The sequence below is a fragment of the Anser cygnoides genome, chromosome 3 (genome assembly GCF_040182565.1).
Source record: "Anser cygnoides isolate HZ-2024a breed goose chromosome 3, Taihu_goose_T2T_genome, whole genome shotgun sequence".
Taxonomy (NCBI): domain Eukaryota; kingdom Metazoa; phylum Chordata; class Aves; order Anseriformes; family Anatidae; genus Anser; species Anser cygnoides.
The window spans coordinates 24,946,990-24,964,985 of NC_089875.1; the positions used below are offsets into that span (position 1 = coordinate 24,946,990).

Below are 17,996 nucleotides of genomic sequence, written 5' to 3' on the forward strand. Positions count from 1 at the left end.
CTTAAAAAAAAAAAAAAGAATTTCTTTCTAAGAAGTAACTCCAGAAAACATTTTGGACAACAGGCATTCTCAAAGAAATGAGAAGAGAGGGAAATTTGGAAGTGATATCTATTACGCAAGATAGATTGTCATTGGAAAGTTTACTTGTTTGACAGAGCACTTGCTGGAGAAATAAAGTGCCTAGAACAACGTCTACATTTTCTCATGAGGATTCAGGGTACTATTTAGAGAGAATTCCCACCTTCAGAGCAGGCAAGCAATTTATCTGATAGTTTCAAATGGATAGCAGGAACATCCAATTGTAGAAACAAAGGTTAAAAGTGAATAGAAGTCCTCATGCTTTGGTGGCTTAAGCCATCCTTTGATATGCTAGTGACTTAGCTTTAAGCAGAATCTTTTCCTGCAGGCAAGTTATTTTATAGCCAGCTCCTCAAAGACTTCCCTCGTTCTTGGGACTTATACTGACCGTTACTTATACTGACACATCAAGACGGTTGACAAGTCATCAGCAATTACTGTGTTGCATCAGAGCATCATAAGGTGCTAAGTACAGAGCAACATGAACAAAGACACTATTGTTTTTGATGAGAAACAGCTTCAATTATTGTTCGACTCTCAAAGGTTATGATGTTAAAAAACAGCCCCTTCTGTTGTCTTTGAAAGATACAATGCAAACAGAGTTCAATCTAGATTCAACTCATGCATCAAAAGTGCTAGCTAAATTCCACCTACAGAGCTCTATTATTCCCTCATCTCCAGTTCTGAGAACACACTGCTGAAGCTTATGCAAATTTGTATCATTGGTACAATGATACAAAAGTGGAGCACTTTCGGTTGTCAACTTGAAAATTTGGTATTGGTGATCAAAATATCCTGCTGAACTCAGTCTTAACAATATTTGGCTAAAAATACAAGAGATGGCATTGTCAGTACTTCTTAAAATCACCTTGCAAATTTAGTAAATACCTTATCCAATAACTTACCCAGTTTGCGAGTACTGGTGCCAGGGTAGCAGAAAGACTTGAAAGGCAACGGCTCCTGACGGTAAGCAGCATAGTTCTTGCGCAAGTCCCAAACTTTGATCACGCTGAAATATAAAAGCACAAATGTCTCTAGCTTGTCAAAGCTCAAAAACTTCTTTTGCAATGCAGATAGAGCCTTCAATAAACACAGGAAGACAGGTTGCTTATTGAGGAGTGCCCAGCGATAAGGAGTACAGCAGAGCAAAAACAGAGCAGAGATGTGCTGAAAGCAAAGCAATTATTCTGCCGGGTACGGATGAGGAAGCAGTATTGTCTTCTGTAACTAACACAACCTACAACATGAGCTCACAAGTCAAGTTTCCTCAACTAGTAAAAGGAAAGAACAAGGATGCCTTTATACTCCTGACAGTTATGTTTTTAAAAATCAAGTCTTTTAAGGTTTTTCTTGCTCTTCAGGAGCAAGCCTCTTCTTGAGCCATAGGCAAGAGTATTATCTGTCTCGGAAAGACTCTGGAGAATACACCTCCACATGGTGCATCCTAAAGAAGCAAGACCTGAAAGTGTAATCTCCATGATAATCGGTGGGATGTTTTGCTTGCGCTCCAAGATGCTGCAACAGATCTGGCAGCTAAAAGAATGCATCCTTTATAACTCAAGGCAACATTTTCTCAAATGCCCACACATATCCAGGCACCAACCACCCACTCACATCCCAAAACAGCTCCCTATCTAACAATAGTCTGTTTACTTGTGGTCCTATAGGTCCATGAGAACAGACAGAGATAAGAACTGTTCTCATTCTGCCCCATAGCTAAAACACTAAAATGAACATTTACCACATATGCAGTTTGTCCCAGTGCTGCAATCTTGAATAAGGAAGAAAAGCAGCATTCAGCTCTGGCAATGCAAGCTGGCAGCAAGCTCAGCTGACTATAACTAAAGGTAATTGTAGCTTTGTGGGCCACTGTGTGATCTTTGGAAAAAAAAATATCTTCCAATCTTTTTATGCCACTAAGAGCACACAGAATAGCATGGGAAAGCAGGCATCCTCCTTCCTTACCCATCAACAGCTCCTGCAGAGATAAGAGTATGCTCATCCTGAAGCAGCACCACAGTTACACTCTGTTGGAAATCCTTAAGAAAAAAAAAGAAAATTTTGTTTGTTATCAAGGTCAGCAAAATCTTGCTGCTTTCAAGGCCAAGTGAACATTATTGAGGACACCTCCTTTTAGCCAGACAATCTTGTTCCTCTTGGCTGTAGGCCAGCCTGAGTTTTGCTCTAGAACTAGCTTGAGCTTCTTGGGCTCTCTCCTAACAGAATTAGCTTTGTGCTTTCTAGCAAGCTGGTCCCCACAGGCAGGAGAACCTGGAATACCAGATGCCATTTCAGACACAACCATCCTTTCAACACTCCCCCACCCCATCAGTGAAATTGCCAGTGAATTCTAAGTATTTGGACAGCAGTTTAGGATTACACCTTTCAGGTCAGAGATAAGATAGTTGTCTTCATCAATGAAGATTTAATAGATTTTGATAGATTAAATAAGACCAGTTCTTAGTCTGGTGAGGCAGTCATTTATGTGGTCAGACTTAAGGGGGGGAAGAAAAAAAATATTGGAATGCTACCTATCTTCCCCCCCCCCCAAAAAAAAAAAAATGCTGGCCACTCCTTTCCTCTCTGGAAAATAAGAAGTAATTTCACATGGTATTCACACAAAGATGGCTTTGATGGCATGTGGGTTGTTAGACAGATACACAACATCTAAAATTAGCCATATCAAGTGACCAGTGACCATGACACAAAAACCTGCATAGATAAATTGGAGCATTTACCAAAAACAAGCCAAATACTTCTCACCATTCAGAAGGACTTAAGGGTGTTGTTTGATGAGAAGCTCAACACAAGCCAGCAATGTGTGCTTGCAGCCCAGAAAGCCAACCGTGTCTGTGCTTCATCAAAAGCAGCATGGCCAGCAGGGCGAGGGAGGGGATTCTCCCCCTCTGCTCTTGTGAGACCCCACCTGGAGTGCTGCGTTCAGCTCTGGGGCCGCCAGCACAAGAAGGACAGGGACCTGTTGGAACAAGTCCAGAGGAGGACCACAAGGATGACCAAGGGGCTGGAGCACCTCTCCTATGAAGACAGGCTGAGGGAGTTGGGGTTGTTCAGCCTGGAGAAAAGAAGGCACTGGGGAGACCTTACAGCCACCTTCCTGTGCCTAAAGGGAGCCTACAAAAAAGTTTGAGAAGGACTCTTTGTCAGGGATTGTAGTGATGGGAGAGTGGTCATAGCATTTAAAAAAAAAAAAGTAGGTTTAGATTAGATGTACAAAAGAAATTCTTCACTCAGAGGGTAGTGAGGCACTGGCACAGGTCACCCAGAGAAGCTGTGGATGCCCCATCCCTGGAGGTGTTCAAGGCCAGGTTAGATGAGGCCCTGAGCAACCTGATCTAGTGGTGGCATCCCTGCCTATGGCAGGGGGGTTGGCATTAGGTGATCTTTAAGGTCCCTTCCAACCCAAACCATTCTGTGTTTGCTTAGGAAGTCTACTATGTATAATCTTGTTCTCAGAACAGAGGCCCCCATTTCACTTGTATACCAGATACCTACCACCAGGGGAGCAAGACCTCTTAAGTTCTGCCTCTTCTTCTTGGGCTTGGAAGGAGTCTGCTTGTCAACCACATTGTGTGCTCCACTGATTTGATTCACCTGCCTATAAAATCCATCTGAAAGAAATCAAAAAGACACTTCAGTTAATAGTTTCTATGTCTACACAATTTTGCCACCACTTTAATAAAACAAGCAGGACCTGGGAATAAATCCTAAAAAGTGGCTGAGACTAGCCTTTAAAATCAGTAATATATCCAAAGACAGTAATTGTTAGTTACATACTAAACTAATGAGAACATAGTAGAAAACAGGAGCATATACTGCAAAAAATTGCAGAGGTCAATGTAGCACAGGCACTGAAGCCAAGACTAGTATGGGAAGGCTGCCCTTGGAAATCATTACCCCGCAGTCTGTTCTTCAACAGGCCTCCTGATCTTGAATGTTCAGCTGATTTCATCCTGAGCAAAACTGCACTTACAGGAAGGCTTCCAGTGCCTTCTAATTTATTTCTTGATATTCTATTTAGCCTTTTGTCCTCTAGTTCTCACTTTATAATAGTAAAGCAGTATAATTTTCATAAGGTTACTTTTCTCCTTTCCCCCCCCCCACCAAACCTTCCACTCCAGTCAGGTGCAGCCTCCCTTTTCCCCCAGTTACCAGGCTCAAGAACTAGGGAACCTGAGACAGACAGCACAGTGAGATGTTCTGGCAGCACATGCCGGGAAACTGCTAGTGACAGAGCAGGGAGCTGAGGAGAAGTATAAGGGCATGACCTGGCAGGGAAGAAGCTCTAAGAAGCAGAAAGAGAGGAGCAGAATCAGCTCAGCCTGCATTTAGGTGTTCCCACGATACATTCAGTTGCTCCTCAAACTCACAAGGTCCTCTGCTCTGCTCTTTCTGCCATCCTTCCTACTCTGGTAGGAGACTTCCCAGCTTTGCTTCATCCCTCTAGATGGCTCTGGCCAAAACCCCTCTCAGCCAGCCCATTTTAGTGCTAATATATTCTGATTATAGGTACACAAGGATATGTTCTGTACCCTCTTATCTCTTTACTGAGACATAGGGTATTAACGGGACAGTGCGTAGATCAAGCTGCAAATCTGAGACAGAGTGGAACAACATATTAGACAGAGAAGAAATACTTATTCCATCCTTTTAGTGTACTAAAGCAGTCCCCTATTATCCGATAATCTTCTCCCTCTTACTAAAGTGTTGCCTACATTGTAATTGAAAATGTTAGTTCAATAATTATATTTGATAACTGTTTAGCATGTGATACGGAGCTTTTCTGACACGTATCTGAAAGTTCAGTTACCTTTCTTGTTGCATCTGGTATCCCAAACCATGATGTTTCCGTCTCTGCCTCCAGTACAGAAGACAGCTGAGAGAGAAATAGAGAGCTATTAGCTTCCAAAATGTGATAATTTAATGATCTGAATGCCATCTATGTGCCCCTGGCCCTAGAAATAGAAAGATCAGGCCATTGGTCTGCTGTGCTTTTTGATTAGTTTCCTTATTCTTCATGACCTTTCCTTACTACTATTCTAGAAAAAAAACCAACTGCTTATAAAGAATATTTCCATGCTTATGTATGTAAATAAGGACCAAGTGACTTCAATATCACGTCTTGACATCACGTCTAACTTGTCCAAGATCAGAAAAGGGCAGACAGCATCAGACCACTGTGAGGTTCCAACAAGTTGCTTTTGCTTCACTGGCTAGGTCACTGTTCAGCCTGCCCATGCTATTTGTCACTGTCATGTTCCAAAATCCCCTTTTAGCCCCATAAGTATAGATGCGCTAGGGGGATAGAAGAAGGAAAAAGACAACGGGGAACATCAACATTTACCTTTCTCAAATCTAGAGAAAGCAACTGACTTGAGGCTACACTGGTGACCTTTGCATATGCCAAGAAGCTCCCCAGCTCTCACATCCCACACCTTGGCTGTCTGGTCTCCTGAAGCAGTGACCTTCAGAGGAAAGAATAAAAAGCTTTAGTCATTTTCTGCATGCAGTTGCCAAAGCATTAAGAATAAAGGTAGATGGGAAAAGACTTCTTACAATCCTGTATTCTCCTGGTACCCAGGCAAGGTCAAATACAGCATTTGAGTGAGCCTGCCATTCTAACAAGAGAACAAAAGCCAGGATTAGTTCAGTGCGTTGCAGCATGATGATATTTTGCAGATGGATAAAGAACATCAGACATTTAAATCAGAAATATCATTATTTGTCAGCAGCTTGCCCTAGGCAAGGAAAACAACACAGAACAATTCACCTATTAGTGCTTTTTCTAAGAGCACACTCACACGGCTGCTTTGTAAACAGGATTCAGCAATGTATATGAAAGGATACAAGTAATGCCCACAATTGTGTTTTTAATCAACTTTCAAAAAGCTTGCTTGGATTCCAGTAAGTCACATACTTGTCACATCAAATGAAGATCACATTCTGTTATAGAACTTACCCTTAAAGATCACTTTGCTGGTAGTTTGAGCTTCGGTATCATACAGTCTAACAAATCCTTCTTCATTTGCAACTGCCAGTATATGCTCAAAATTTGGCGCTGAAAAGAAATCGAAGTTTATTTGTCTATTATTTGGCTGACTCAGAATTACTCCCCTTCCTTCGTGATGGGAGTACAAGCACCTTAAACAAGGTGCACACCTAACGGACAGCTCTAAGGAGAAATAGTATTCACATAAAAATTTAAAAGTTAAAAATGCAGGAATATTGTCACGTATTTCTTTCTGGATGTTCTATTCAAGAACTCTAAGTGGGAAATCAAGTGGCAAGGAGCAACTTCTATAGTAATGCATCTTTCACCAGTTATGATAGCTCCTTTCCTCCATCTTTATGGCCTGCCCTCCACAACATCCAGTAGTTTCCTTGGATGTGGGCTGGAAAAGCAGGAAGCTGCCTTAGAGAGAGGCATGAGAACTAGAGTAGTACACATGGGAGATCTAAAGATCTTTGTCCTAAAGATCTAGGAGCTTCCACACATGCCAGGGGCATACATCCATCTGTTTGATTTGTACTTACTATTCTCCATCCTGTTACATCTTTTATATATTTTGAACAAAGCCATATTTGCAAATATTGCATCAAGAGGATGTACCTTGAAACAGACAAAGCTGAAACGCAAAAGCCATTGGAATAAATGCTCTTCAGTCATTTCTGTAAGGAAATGTTTCCACTAGCACACCTAGGAGCACTGTGATGCAGTATATATAGGATGTAGGAGCAAACACAGTTACACCCTCACAGAAACACGAAACTCCAACGCCAAGCCTTGAAGCATTAAAGATAAGCACGGCACGCAGCAGATCCCACACCCGAGAACGGCCTCCCAGGAGGCAGCTGTACCTGCAGAGAAGCGGCAGCCGAAAGGAGGGACCGGCATGCCCGTTTCCCCGTAGGACAGGTGGTCATCTTCCCGGCGGCACCGGTAGCTGTCGAGGAGATGCTGGAGGGGGAGCGCCGAGGGCTGACCTACAAACGAGACGGACGGACCCGTGACCACACGGGGCACGGCGAACGCGGACCGGGGGTTCCCGGTGCGGGGGTCCGGCGGTACTCACGGGGCGGCACGGAGGGGGTGGCGGCGGCGCGGCGGAGCAGCGCCCGGCACAGCATGGCCAGCAGCGCCCAGGCGCGCACGCCCTCCCGCCAAGCGGCACCGACTCCCGCCACCAAGCGCCGCGCCAAAACCTCCTCCGCCCCCCTCATTGGGCAGCGGCCGCGCGGGCGGGAACGCCCCTCCGCGTTGCGATTGGGCGGCGCCGGCGGGAGGCGAGCCCCGCGCGGGCCACGCCCACCCGCCGCCCATTCACCCCGGGGTAGGTGCCGGGGGGGGGCGGGTGCGCATGCGCGGTGGCGGCGGCGATGGCGGGTGGCGGCGGGAAGTCGTTCCTGGCCGAGGCGGGGTACGGCGAGCAGGAGCTGGACGCCAACTCCGCCCTCATGGAGCTCGACAAGGGTGGGTGAGGGAGGCAGGCGGTGCCTGGGGGGTGGGCGCAGGGCTGCCCGCGCCGTAACCTCGGCTCTCGCGCTAGGCCTGCGGTCCGGGAAGCTCGGCGAGCAGTGCGAAGCCGTGGTGCGCTTCCCGCGGCTGTTCCAGAAGTACCCCTTCCCCATCCTCATCAACTCCGCCTTCCTCAAGCTGGCCGACGTCTTCAGGGTCGGGTAAGCGGCGCCGGGTCGGGGCAGGAAGCCGCTTGGTGCTGCCGAGCTGCGGGGCCGGCGGGCAGGAGGGGTGGGCGCACGGCCGGCAGCAGCAGTGACACCTTCTGGCCTCACCCCTGCCGGGCTGCGCCGGGAGAGCCGCGTCCCAAAGCGTGCGGGGCTCCGGCGTCTGCTTCCGCTCCGCTGCTGGCGACGGGTTGACTTACCCGGAAGAGAATTGGGCCCAGATGTAACACTAACAATGCTACGAAACAACGCCCTGTTAATACCCCGTTCTCTAAATCAGCCCACTTAAACGTGCCGTTTCTAAAGCATACGCTTTACCTTTTTTCATTAACCCTCAGAAGTAATAACTTTGTATCAGTCGCTTTCATAATAACTCCTTACTTTGTACTTAAGGTGTTTGAATTTGCATTGTAAAGCAGCCTGATAAAGATAAGCACGTGTCTTCTGATAGAAACAACTTCCTGAGGCTCTGTGTGCTGAAAGTTACTCAGCAGAGTGAGAAGCACCTAGAGAAGATCCTCAACGTGGATGAGTTTGTGAAGAGAGTTTTTTCAGTAATTCATAGCAATGATCCAGTGGCTCGGGCTATTACACTTCGGTATGTATGCATAAATGAACGTGACGTACTTCAACACTCTAGCTGATTATTAGCATACTGATCCGCAATAAGAAAATCTGCAGCTACCATGAATGAAGCGTAGGAGTTTTCTTCTACACTTATCATACAGGTGAAAGCAGAGCTGATGCTGGACACGGTTGAGAACACGGTTGGCCCTCTTGGCTGCCAAGGCATGCTGCTGGCTCATGTTCAACTTGCTGTCAGTCAAAACTCCCAGATTCTTTTCATAAAAGCATCTTAAAAATGCTTGGTGTTTCTAGTGCCAAAGCATGCTCTCAGTTTTATAAGAATTCTTGAAGCTTATCGCTTTTTTCCTTTCAAGCTAAAGGTACCAAAATGTAATTGATGCTTTTATTGAATGACAAACATAAGACTCAGGCCAACACTTTTACATTGCCTACCATAGGTGTTTGTTTCTGTAATCAGCATGAAAGGAACACATATAAAAAATAAAACTTCAGAGCAGTCCTTTCTTGTTTCTATTTGGTTTCATCTTGCGTTTCTTCATAGTCATTGTGCTTCCTGATCTCACTGTGATCTGTTTGTGTAGGATGTTGGGCAGCATGGCATCTATTATTCCTGAAAGGAAGAACGCACATCACAGTATTCGTCAGAGTTTGGATTCCCATGATAATGTGGAAGTTGAAGCTGCTATATTTGCTGCTGCCAACTTTTCTGCACAATCAAAGTAAGATGTAGTTTTTTTCTCCATTTTTCATATTACAAAGAATGGGAACTCCATTGACACTGTCACTCAAAAAATGTAGTATTTTCTCCTCTGGTGCCAGCCAAGTCATTTATAATAATTATGTGTAATAACAGTATCGTAGGAAAGTCTGAATCGAGTTTAATAGGAATCTTTTTTTTCTAAAATACTAATGAAAAGCTCGTAAATATGGGAATGCAAGGCAATAGAGCAACTTTAATCAAGGATTATTTTACAGAAATTATAGTTGGCAACTATGGGTAATGCTGCTTGTCACTTCGATACATATTTAAAAGCTTCCATTTTATCATTTGATCATTCCCGTGTGTAGGAGTTCCAAAACCCCTTATGACTGGGCAAGCACTCTTGTAAAAGGTTTTGTTATTAAAATCCAAGGTTTGGTACTTCTGTTGATTTTTATTATTAATAACAATAGTAATCTATTTATTCTTATTTCACCCAGTACTTTGTCTTTTTCTCTACAGGGATTTTGCTGCAGGAATATGTAACAAAATCAGTGAGATGATTCAAGGTACATACAAATATTGAATGATAAAAATAAAAGCTCTAATTACTCTGAGAATTCTTTATTATCCGTATATAAATATCAGATATCAGAATACTGTTGTCCTTATTCTCAAATAATTCCAGTTTTGAAATTAAAATAGCTAAGAAATAATCCAATATCTGGCTCTTAAAATCCAAGTTATCATAACGCCCCTTTAGTAAAGAATAAAAGCTCATCTGTAGTCTGGTGAATGAGATTCTATAACACTATTGCAGGTTGCTTCAGATAAGTTAATATGTGTATTACCTGCAATGAGGCAAGGAGCCACCTTTCCAAAGAACTCTTAAAGTGTGTGGTACTGTTATGGTTATGCTGGTAGCCAGTGGACGAGTTACTTGAAACTAATGCAGGTGTCTGCACGATCCACGTTAAGTGGTGATAGTAATTAATGCAAGAGTGTTGTGTGTCTTAGTACTGCCAAAAGACAGTACAACGGACTAATCGCCTGGCAATGTCTCTGTTCCCTGTTACAGGTTTAGCCACCCCTGTGGACTTGAAATTGAAGTTGATCCCTATTCTACAGCACATGCATCATGACGCTAGCCTGGCCTCCAGCTCCCGACAGCTGCTTCAGCAGCTGGTAACATCATATCCTTCTACCAAGATGGTCATTGTTACTCTTCACACATTTACTCTACTTGCTGCTTCTTCTTTGGTTGACATTCCTAAGCAGGTAATTCTTCCTGAATTCATTCCTTCAAATTAAAGTACAAAGCACATTTGAAACCAAACCAAACCAAAAAACCTCAGATGCTAGATGATATTGAAAATATATTACAGGATATGCTGATTGCCACTACATGCTGTAGAGAAAGAGTACTCTAAAACCGATGTCACTTCGATATTTCCAGATAACCCCTTCAAATTGGGAACCCTTCTTTATAGCTTATAAAACTATCTTTCTTGGAAATCAAGTGAATTAAGAAAGCAAACAGGTCTTTTTTGTTGTTGTTTTTGTTTTGTTTTGTTTTTAATCTGAAAACCTCCATCTTTCATGTAGAACCCATGCTTCACTTCTTACTGCTGTATGTTGTCTTGGGTAGAGGGTATGCCTTTCACCTGCTCTGCATGCAAGGAAATGAATAATTCAACTGCATAGAGTGCATTCAAAAATGTGTTTCTTGAAGGACTCTGAAGAATTTGAGTCTGTTGCTATAATTTATGTCTATAAACCAAGTTGTGGGAAAGCAATGATGGAAAAATACAATGCTTCTATGTTCTGTTAATGTGCTTTGTGGATATGATTTATACAGCAAGTCTGAACACAGCGACATTTGAGATCCATCTAACTAATCCTTGTAAAGTAGTCATAAAAAAATTATTGGCCTTCCTTTAATGCCATACAGCTATGGAATGCTGGTGTCTGTTACTGTTAGACTAATAGCATTGATCTGTCTGAAACTTCTTCGAATCGCTGATGGCTGTATTTCAGAGATAGTGCTGAATCTAAGCCAACTGAAACAACACTAGAACACTTGATGTGCTTTTTTTTGTGGCAGGAAGATGGTGTTTTAGGCTGTGTTTCCACAACACAGCAGACTATGCTGCGTATGTAAGTTGAGTAGCCAGAATGGAGTTGGAGAGCAAAACCACGGTTGACATGTTCATGCAGTCTCCCATTTGCTGGTTGTTCTATCTCCAAATCTCCAAAAAATTAATGCAACAAAGGAGACTTCGTTAAGTGTCATTTCAATTAATTTGAGATAAATACTTCATGTGCTGGTGGGTGTTTTTTTTTTAATTTTATTTTTTAATCTGTTTGGGGTTTTTTGGTAGCTGCTAATACATACATAGTATATCTACTGCTCTCTTTTAACTGCAGATTATGTAGGCACCTGAATTAGTGTCAAATGCCTGGAATACTTGCTAATAGCATAATCATGACAATGTAAAGTGTTTACTGAGGTTCTTGGAAATGTTTTATTAGTATTTCTGTAAGAGCTGAAACAGCTCTCAGGGCTTCTTGGGTACGCAGGGCAGTGAAAAACACGGTGCATGAGCAGAGAGGGAGAGAAGAATAGCAGGAATTGGCTGGAATCTTGCCAGGGAATCACAGACTGAGTAGAGGCTTTGCCATGTAGCAAGCAAACAGACAGGTAGGGCATAGCAGTTTTAGAGTGATATTCCCAAATTTCCTTCTTGAGTACTTTTGAAAAGGTTTCCTTCTAGTAGCATCTCTTTCTCTTAATTAATTTACTTTGTTATAGGTCCAGCTTCTGTTGCAGTACTTGAAGAATGACCCCAGGAAGGCTGTGAAGAGGCTTGCAATCCAAGACTTAAAGTTGCTGGCCAACAAGACACCGCATACGTGGACTAGAGAAAATATTCAGGTTTATGCATTTTTAAGCTAAAGTGTATTTTTAAGCTAAGGTTTATTATGAAACTTTGCAATTAGTTATAGAACTCTTTCCAAAAGAATAATTTTGGAAGTGAAGGAAGAACGTGCCTCTCCATATCCTTAATATAGACAAAATCTGCCAGAGGAGCCAAATATTAATGAATAACTGAAGTGTTACAACTGAGGAAAGGCATTTGTCACATAGTAGGCCTTTTTGACGTAAGGAAATAACTTTTGCACCTGACAAACTCATTTAAGATAGTAGACATGGGAGATGAATGTTTTTGTTAATGCTGTGATACTGAACATGTATTAATGCCCTCATGTAACACAGAACGTCTGTGGGATGTCTCAAAGCATGTCATCCACCAAGGTATACTTGAACAGATGAAAGTAACTTTGATTTTATCACTAAGAATCAGTGGGTCATTTTCAGTAATGTCTTTGTGACTCTTCTTGTATGAATGAGTTCCTAAAAGGTGTTTATAGCGTATCTGCATTATCTGGGGAAACCATTGTTACATTGGAAATAAGATTGCGTCTGTCTTTCAATTGCAGTTGTACATTTACATTTCTTTCCCCCCTTGCTGAAATGACTGTGGAAAATAACTTCAAGTTAGATTAGATTCTAATTGGAAAAGTAAATATTTCAAAAGCTTAATGGCAGAGGCTTATAGCTCTGCTTATCTGATTTTAGTACTCTTGGAAAGCTACTTTTGCTATATGTTGTTGGAGTATAAGGCAATTGGGAGAAAAAATATGTAGTTTTTCTTATGTTAATAGTCACATGAGAAATAACACATGCTTTTCTTTGTCTCCAGTACAAAGAGATGATGATTTAGTGTGTGGAGGTTTTTATTTTAGTGAAATGCTTCATTCTCCATAATGTTTTAATATCAGAAATTTATTTCTCTTAGGAATTTTAAGGAATTGCATAATGGTATATGAATTCTTTGTGGTCAAAATGCTGCTCTATACCATTATATCTGGGTGCTAGTTGTCTTAGTACAAGTGAGAGACATGGTAATGTGGCTTTCATCATTATATGATGTCTTAAAATAAGTATTTTTGCTAGTTGAAATGCACGGGAGAAAGTTCTGCTGTCATTGGAAGTAGACCAGTGACTAGGTTAGAACCAAATGAGTTGTCTGAAGAATGTTACTTGCTGAGCCACATACAGTGGTCATGAGAGATCTTTCTGAACTCTGAAGTTTAACATTTTGAGGTGGGGAACTCTTTCCCATATATTTAAACAACTTGATAAATGTTTATACAGCAGGGACTGGGAGAGACCCTCTTTTTCTCATGGCAAAACCTCCTTCCGGAACCATTTCAGCAGTGTTAACTTTTTAGCATTTTGGGTCTGGGTAGGTCAGAGAGGAGGCTTTGTCTTCGGACTGTGGAGGCTTTACTGACTTTCAGACTTAAGTTTTAGAAGCTGATGCCTTTGATGCCTAAAGCAGATCATTGGGGTATATATGTCAAGATATTTTCTAGATGTGTCTGTCCTCTAATGCTTATCAGGTGGGCTAAGGGAAATTCTGCTTTGATTCTTTGACATTTTTTCCATCAGTTTTGCCTGTTTTGGTCATAGACCCTTCTCATGGTGTTTTTCGAGGTTTTGACTTCAGACCAGAATGTATTTTTGTTTATATATAAACACATACCTGTTTAATAACGCTACTGTGTAAGAGCAGCATTTGGTCCAAGAGTGCTGTTGCTGAGCACTTCAGATGTGTTAACTAAGAGAACTTACCAATGAAGACACAAGTTCTTGTGTTTAATGAGATAGAAATGAAAAAGGGGAGTTCGTACAGTGCTGCATGTCTGTGTATCCTGGCTGTTTACATTGTAATTAGATTGGAAAGGGACAACTCCTAAACCATGATTTTCTGAAAGTTACTGAAGGTGCATTTCTTCCTACTGACTGCAAAGGTAACTGACTGCAGCCTGCAGTCTGTCCTGCTAATTCCTCTAGATTTCCTCATAGGTACTATTTCAAATATCCTCTGTCCCTTAGTCCTGCAGATTGTTTTAAGGCAAAATGCCCAATATAGCTCTAATAGACTGGAGAATTGTCTTTAAAAGCTTTTGCAATGTTTGATCTATGAGAAATGGTAATACATTTGTCACTGTTTTTTAGTCAATAAAGTGGTTTGTAAGTGGTGTTTCCTAGCATATGAGACCCACTGTCAATTTTTAGCAAGCCATGTCCTCAATCTACTAAAACCAGTGCTTCAGGACATGAGTTCTACCTTCTGAATTCAGTATAAGTATTTTCAATGGGAAAAATTCTGATTCGTAGAACTTCTCGCAGGCAAGTGCAACTAAATATTTAATACAGATAGCTCATGGGACTTCCTTCCCTTTGTATCTTCTCCCTTCTCTTAATCTGTAGGCGTTGTGTGAATCTGCTCTTCACACCCCTTATGATAGTTTGAAACTGGGCATGCTATCCGTTCTCTCCACGTTATCGGGGACCATTGCCATTAAACAGTACTTCAGTAGTGCTACAGGTAAGAAAAACAGATCAGATGATTACTTTTAGCATTTTTGGTGGATTGGCTACCTACTGATAAACAGGTCAATCACTAACCATTTTGTGGCATATTCTTAAAGTCTATTTGTTGTCCAGGACGCTGATTATCAGGCTGTTTTCACTGTATGAAAACTTAAATGGGATAGTATATACCAATAGACCCAGTCACAATCTAAGCTTCTGTTCTGGATTTTGTGGCTAATAAACTTTGTTTACCGTTGGGTTTTAAACTTCTCTATATACACTAAGGAAACAGCATGCATCTTAACTGGTCAACCTGTATTCTGTTTAAGGTGCTTTGAAACCATGGATTTGCATGGTTTATTAGTATGAATAAACTGAACAATGAAGCATGGAGGCTTTATGGTGTGAGAAAGAGTAGACATTTCAAAATGATTCAGGATGTCTCGTTCTTAAAATGATGATAGTTCCTGAAACATCAGCCTTTAGACCTGGATACTCTCTTGTGTATGGTTAACTTGCATTCATGAAAGGCTTTTGTGTTTGTATATATTGGAATACATGTTAAAATGATAGGATGAAAACATGTGAAGTAAAATAAATGATTAAACAAACAAAAAAAGCACCCTAAGTCAATGTAGGTTTTGTGCTTAAATGTACTTGAAAGATTTGTGGTACAACTAAGGAATGTGCTCTTTTATGTCCTGTCTGTCTTATCTTTATTTAGGAACAGCAGCTACAACTGCAAGATCATTTGATTTAGTAAAACTAGCACAGGAGTGCTGTTACCATAATAACCGTGGCATTGCAGCTCATGGCGTGAGAATTCTAACTAATATATCAGCCTCTTGTCAGGAAAAAGGTAAACGAAAGCAAGGATGATGAGTCAGGCTTACGCACTTAACACATGTTAACTGGTCTTGTATGTAAGGCTGTCTGATCCTTTACCCTGCTTAGGAAGAATGGGGACTGTAATCTAGTAGAAAAAGTTTTGTAGGATTTTATGAATGGTTGGTAAGATTCCATCTTCTGTTAACTTATAGAAAATTACCAGGTGCAGCAGAACTCCTGTTAAATAAAAGCTTGTCTTACCTATGCTGTAAATTACTGAATTTCTTGTTAACCTTTGAAAACTCTTAGAACAAAGTCTGTTGCAAAAGAATAACACGATATTTAGAAGTCATAGTCTAGAATTTTTATGTTGACCCTACGTATGTCACAGTTGATGTGACTGCTGAATAGTTACCTGAGAGATTGAATTGTTTGAAATCAAAATAAAGTAAGGCAGAATTATTAGGAAAATACTCATCTATCATCACTGCAACACCAGTGCAAGTATTATACTGATTATGATCAGAAATTGTAACAGGGAACTGACTGACTGTTTGTTTTTCTTAGATCTTCTGCCTTTGGAGCAAGATGCAGTTTTTGGCTTAGAGTCTCTTCTTGTTCTTTGCAGTCAAGATGGCAGTCCAGGAGCTCAAGCAACCTTAAAGGTGACACTACTGTTGTCTTTTCATTAGCACAGCTGTAAGTTACAATAATAGTTTGTATAGCAGAAGGGCTAATGTGCACCATATCCATTTTGGTGGAAGCATAGCATATTGGGGAAAAAAAAAAATTCTGTGTTTTGCCAGTAGTTGGAGTTCAGAGTGGTAGTACACAACTGTAACATGACCTCTCTCAGCTCTAGAGTAAGTTGATTGTCATAAGGCTAAAAAGATGCATCCCTCTGATGAACAGCTGTTCATAAGGAAACGTAAACTTCAATATGGGATCGAGGTGTCTCTGGAGGATGGAGAAATTTTTGGAGAGAACCTGGTTTTTGGAGATGGGGATGCAATGTGTACATGATTACAACACTCCTATGATCTATTATTTTTTTATTATTTCTGCTGCTACCAGGAATTTTGTCTAGTTATTTACCTGTATTTACCTGTAAAGGCTGGTATTTACCTGTAAAGGCTGTTATTTACCTGTAAAGGCTGATATGAGAAAAAAAGTTTATTGCTTCTTGAATTTGTGGTATGTTTGTGCTGTGAGCTTAGGGCTGGAGACTTGGGCTCTTAGGATATCTTTTCTGTGTGGTATGTGATTCTGAAAATACTATCTCTTCCGCATTTCTGTAATCACACTTTCAGTTAAGTATCTGATTTTGGTTTATTTTCAAGTAGACATTGTATTCATTGTACGTGTTGATGTGTGTGAATTGCAGATCACCTTAACTTGCATGGTGAAGTTGGTCAAGAGCCGTCCTCACCTGAGCCAGTCGGTGGTTGAGTCTCTGTTGACCCAGCTGCACAGTGCCCAGGATGCTGCTAGGATCCTCATGTGCCACTGTTTGGCAGCTATTGCCATGCAGCTGCCCGTCCTAGCAGATGGGATGCTAGGAGACCTGATGGACCTCTACAAAGTAATCGGACGATCTGCCACAGATAAAAAACAGGAACTCTTGGTAAGACCTGCTGGTGAATAGCCCTTGATGGATAAAGCCTACTACAGATGGAATTTTATTTTTGTTTAGTTTTTGTTTTTGTTTTAAAGGTGGCCTAAGCCGTTGGTTATGCCCAAGTTGATGTGCCAGCCTATAGCCTTATTTTCAGTTTTCTTTTAAACTTTGGCTATGTAGCTCAACTCTATGAGGTGTGATTTCAATGTTGAATGCTGGCATATGTGTTCCATTAGATTTGCCAGCAGATGGCAGTGCTTAGACAAAGCTAGCTATAGAAAGTATTGGGATAGTCTGTGAAATAATACTTACAGAAAAAACAAGATGGCAGATCTCAATTTGCATGTGGTAATCTGATACGTGTCATTTACAACAAATATTTTAGTTACCCCAAATATTAAGAATGACATATGACATATGACAGAGAAGACTTCTTCAGTTAAAATATGCGTTAAGTCTTCTATGTAGTTTTGAGTCCAAAATCAAGCAAATCATTTCTGTTAGTTTAAGAAATGGGGCTGGGTTGTTTTTGTTTTCTTTGATTTTTTTTCTCCTTGTTTTTTGTTTTGTTCCTGAAATCCACTGTTCTTCCTTCATCCTTCTACTCTTCACTAGGTTTCTCTTGCCACAGTGATATTTGTTTCCAGTCAGAAAGCCTTATCTTCAGAAATCAAAACTGTTATCAAACAGCAGCTTGAGAACGTCTCCAATGGATGGACAGCCTATAGGATAGCCAGGCAGGCTTCCAGAATGGTAAGTGAAAACATCTGGAGAAAAATGTTTTGGTGTGGTTGGAAGGATACTAGTGATTTCTTTGACCTGGAGAAAGAAAAGAAAATGATAGGAGTCAAATGATAGGAAGAAACCAGTGTTGGGGGAAAGAATATATAGTGTTCCCTTTTAACTCCCTAAAATGCTGATTCAGATATGTACCATTCAGGGCAGTCATCCCATCAGGGTGGTTTTCCTAGCCGTTTGTCTTTTGGAAGTATTTGAGAAGGATGAAGGTAACAGCCTCAAAAATGGCCTTGTTTTGA

General features: G+C 41.3%; 1 protein-coding gene across 9 annotated transcripts in view; it reads left to right on the forward strand.

The window, feature by feature from the left end:
* Positions 1-7,442: 7,442 nt before the first annotated feature.
* Positions 7,443-17,996, forward strand: part of INTS7 (integrator complex subunit 7) — a 42,904-nt gene continuing 32,350 nt past the window's right edge. For all 9 annotated transcript variants that reach the window (XM_066993718.1, XM_066993719.1, XM_066993720.1 and 6 more), the window contains exons 1-12: positions 7,443-7,567; positions 7,644-7,773; positions 8,231-8,377; positions 8,949-9,086; positions 9,590-9,636; positions 10,146-10,345; positions 11,880-12,002; positions 14,409-14,526; positions 15,238-15,372; positions 15,909-16,006; positions 16,726-16,965; positions 17,575-17,712. In XM_066993718.1, the coding sequence (XP_066849819.1) occupies positions 7,474-7,567; positions 7,644-7,773; positions 8,231-8,377; positions 8,949-9,086; positions 9,590-9,636; positions 10,146-10,345; positions 11,880-12,002; positions 14,409-14,526; positions 15,238-15,372; positions 15,909-16,006; positions 16,726-16,965; positions 17,575-17,712 (1,608 nt within the window). In that variant the 5' untranslated portion in view covers positions 7,443-7,473. The remainder of the gene's footprint in view (positions 7,568-7,643; positions 7,774-8,230; positions 8,378-8,948; positions 9,087-9,589; positions 9,637-10,145; positions 10,346-11,879; positions 12,003-14,408; positions 14,527-15,237; positions 15,373-15,908; positions 16,007-16,725; positions 16,966-17,574; positions 17,713-17,996) is intronic.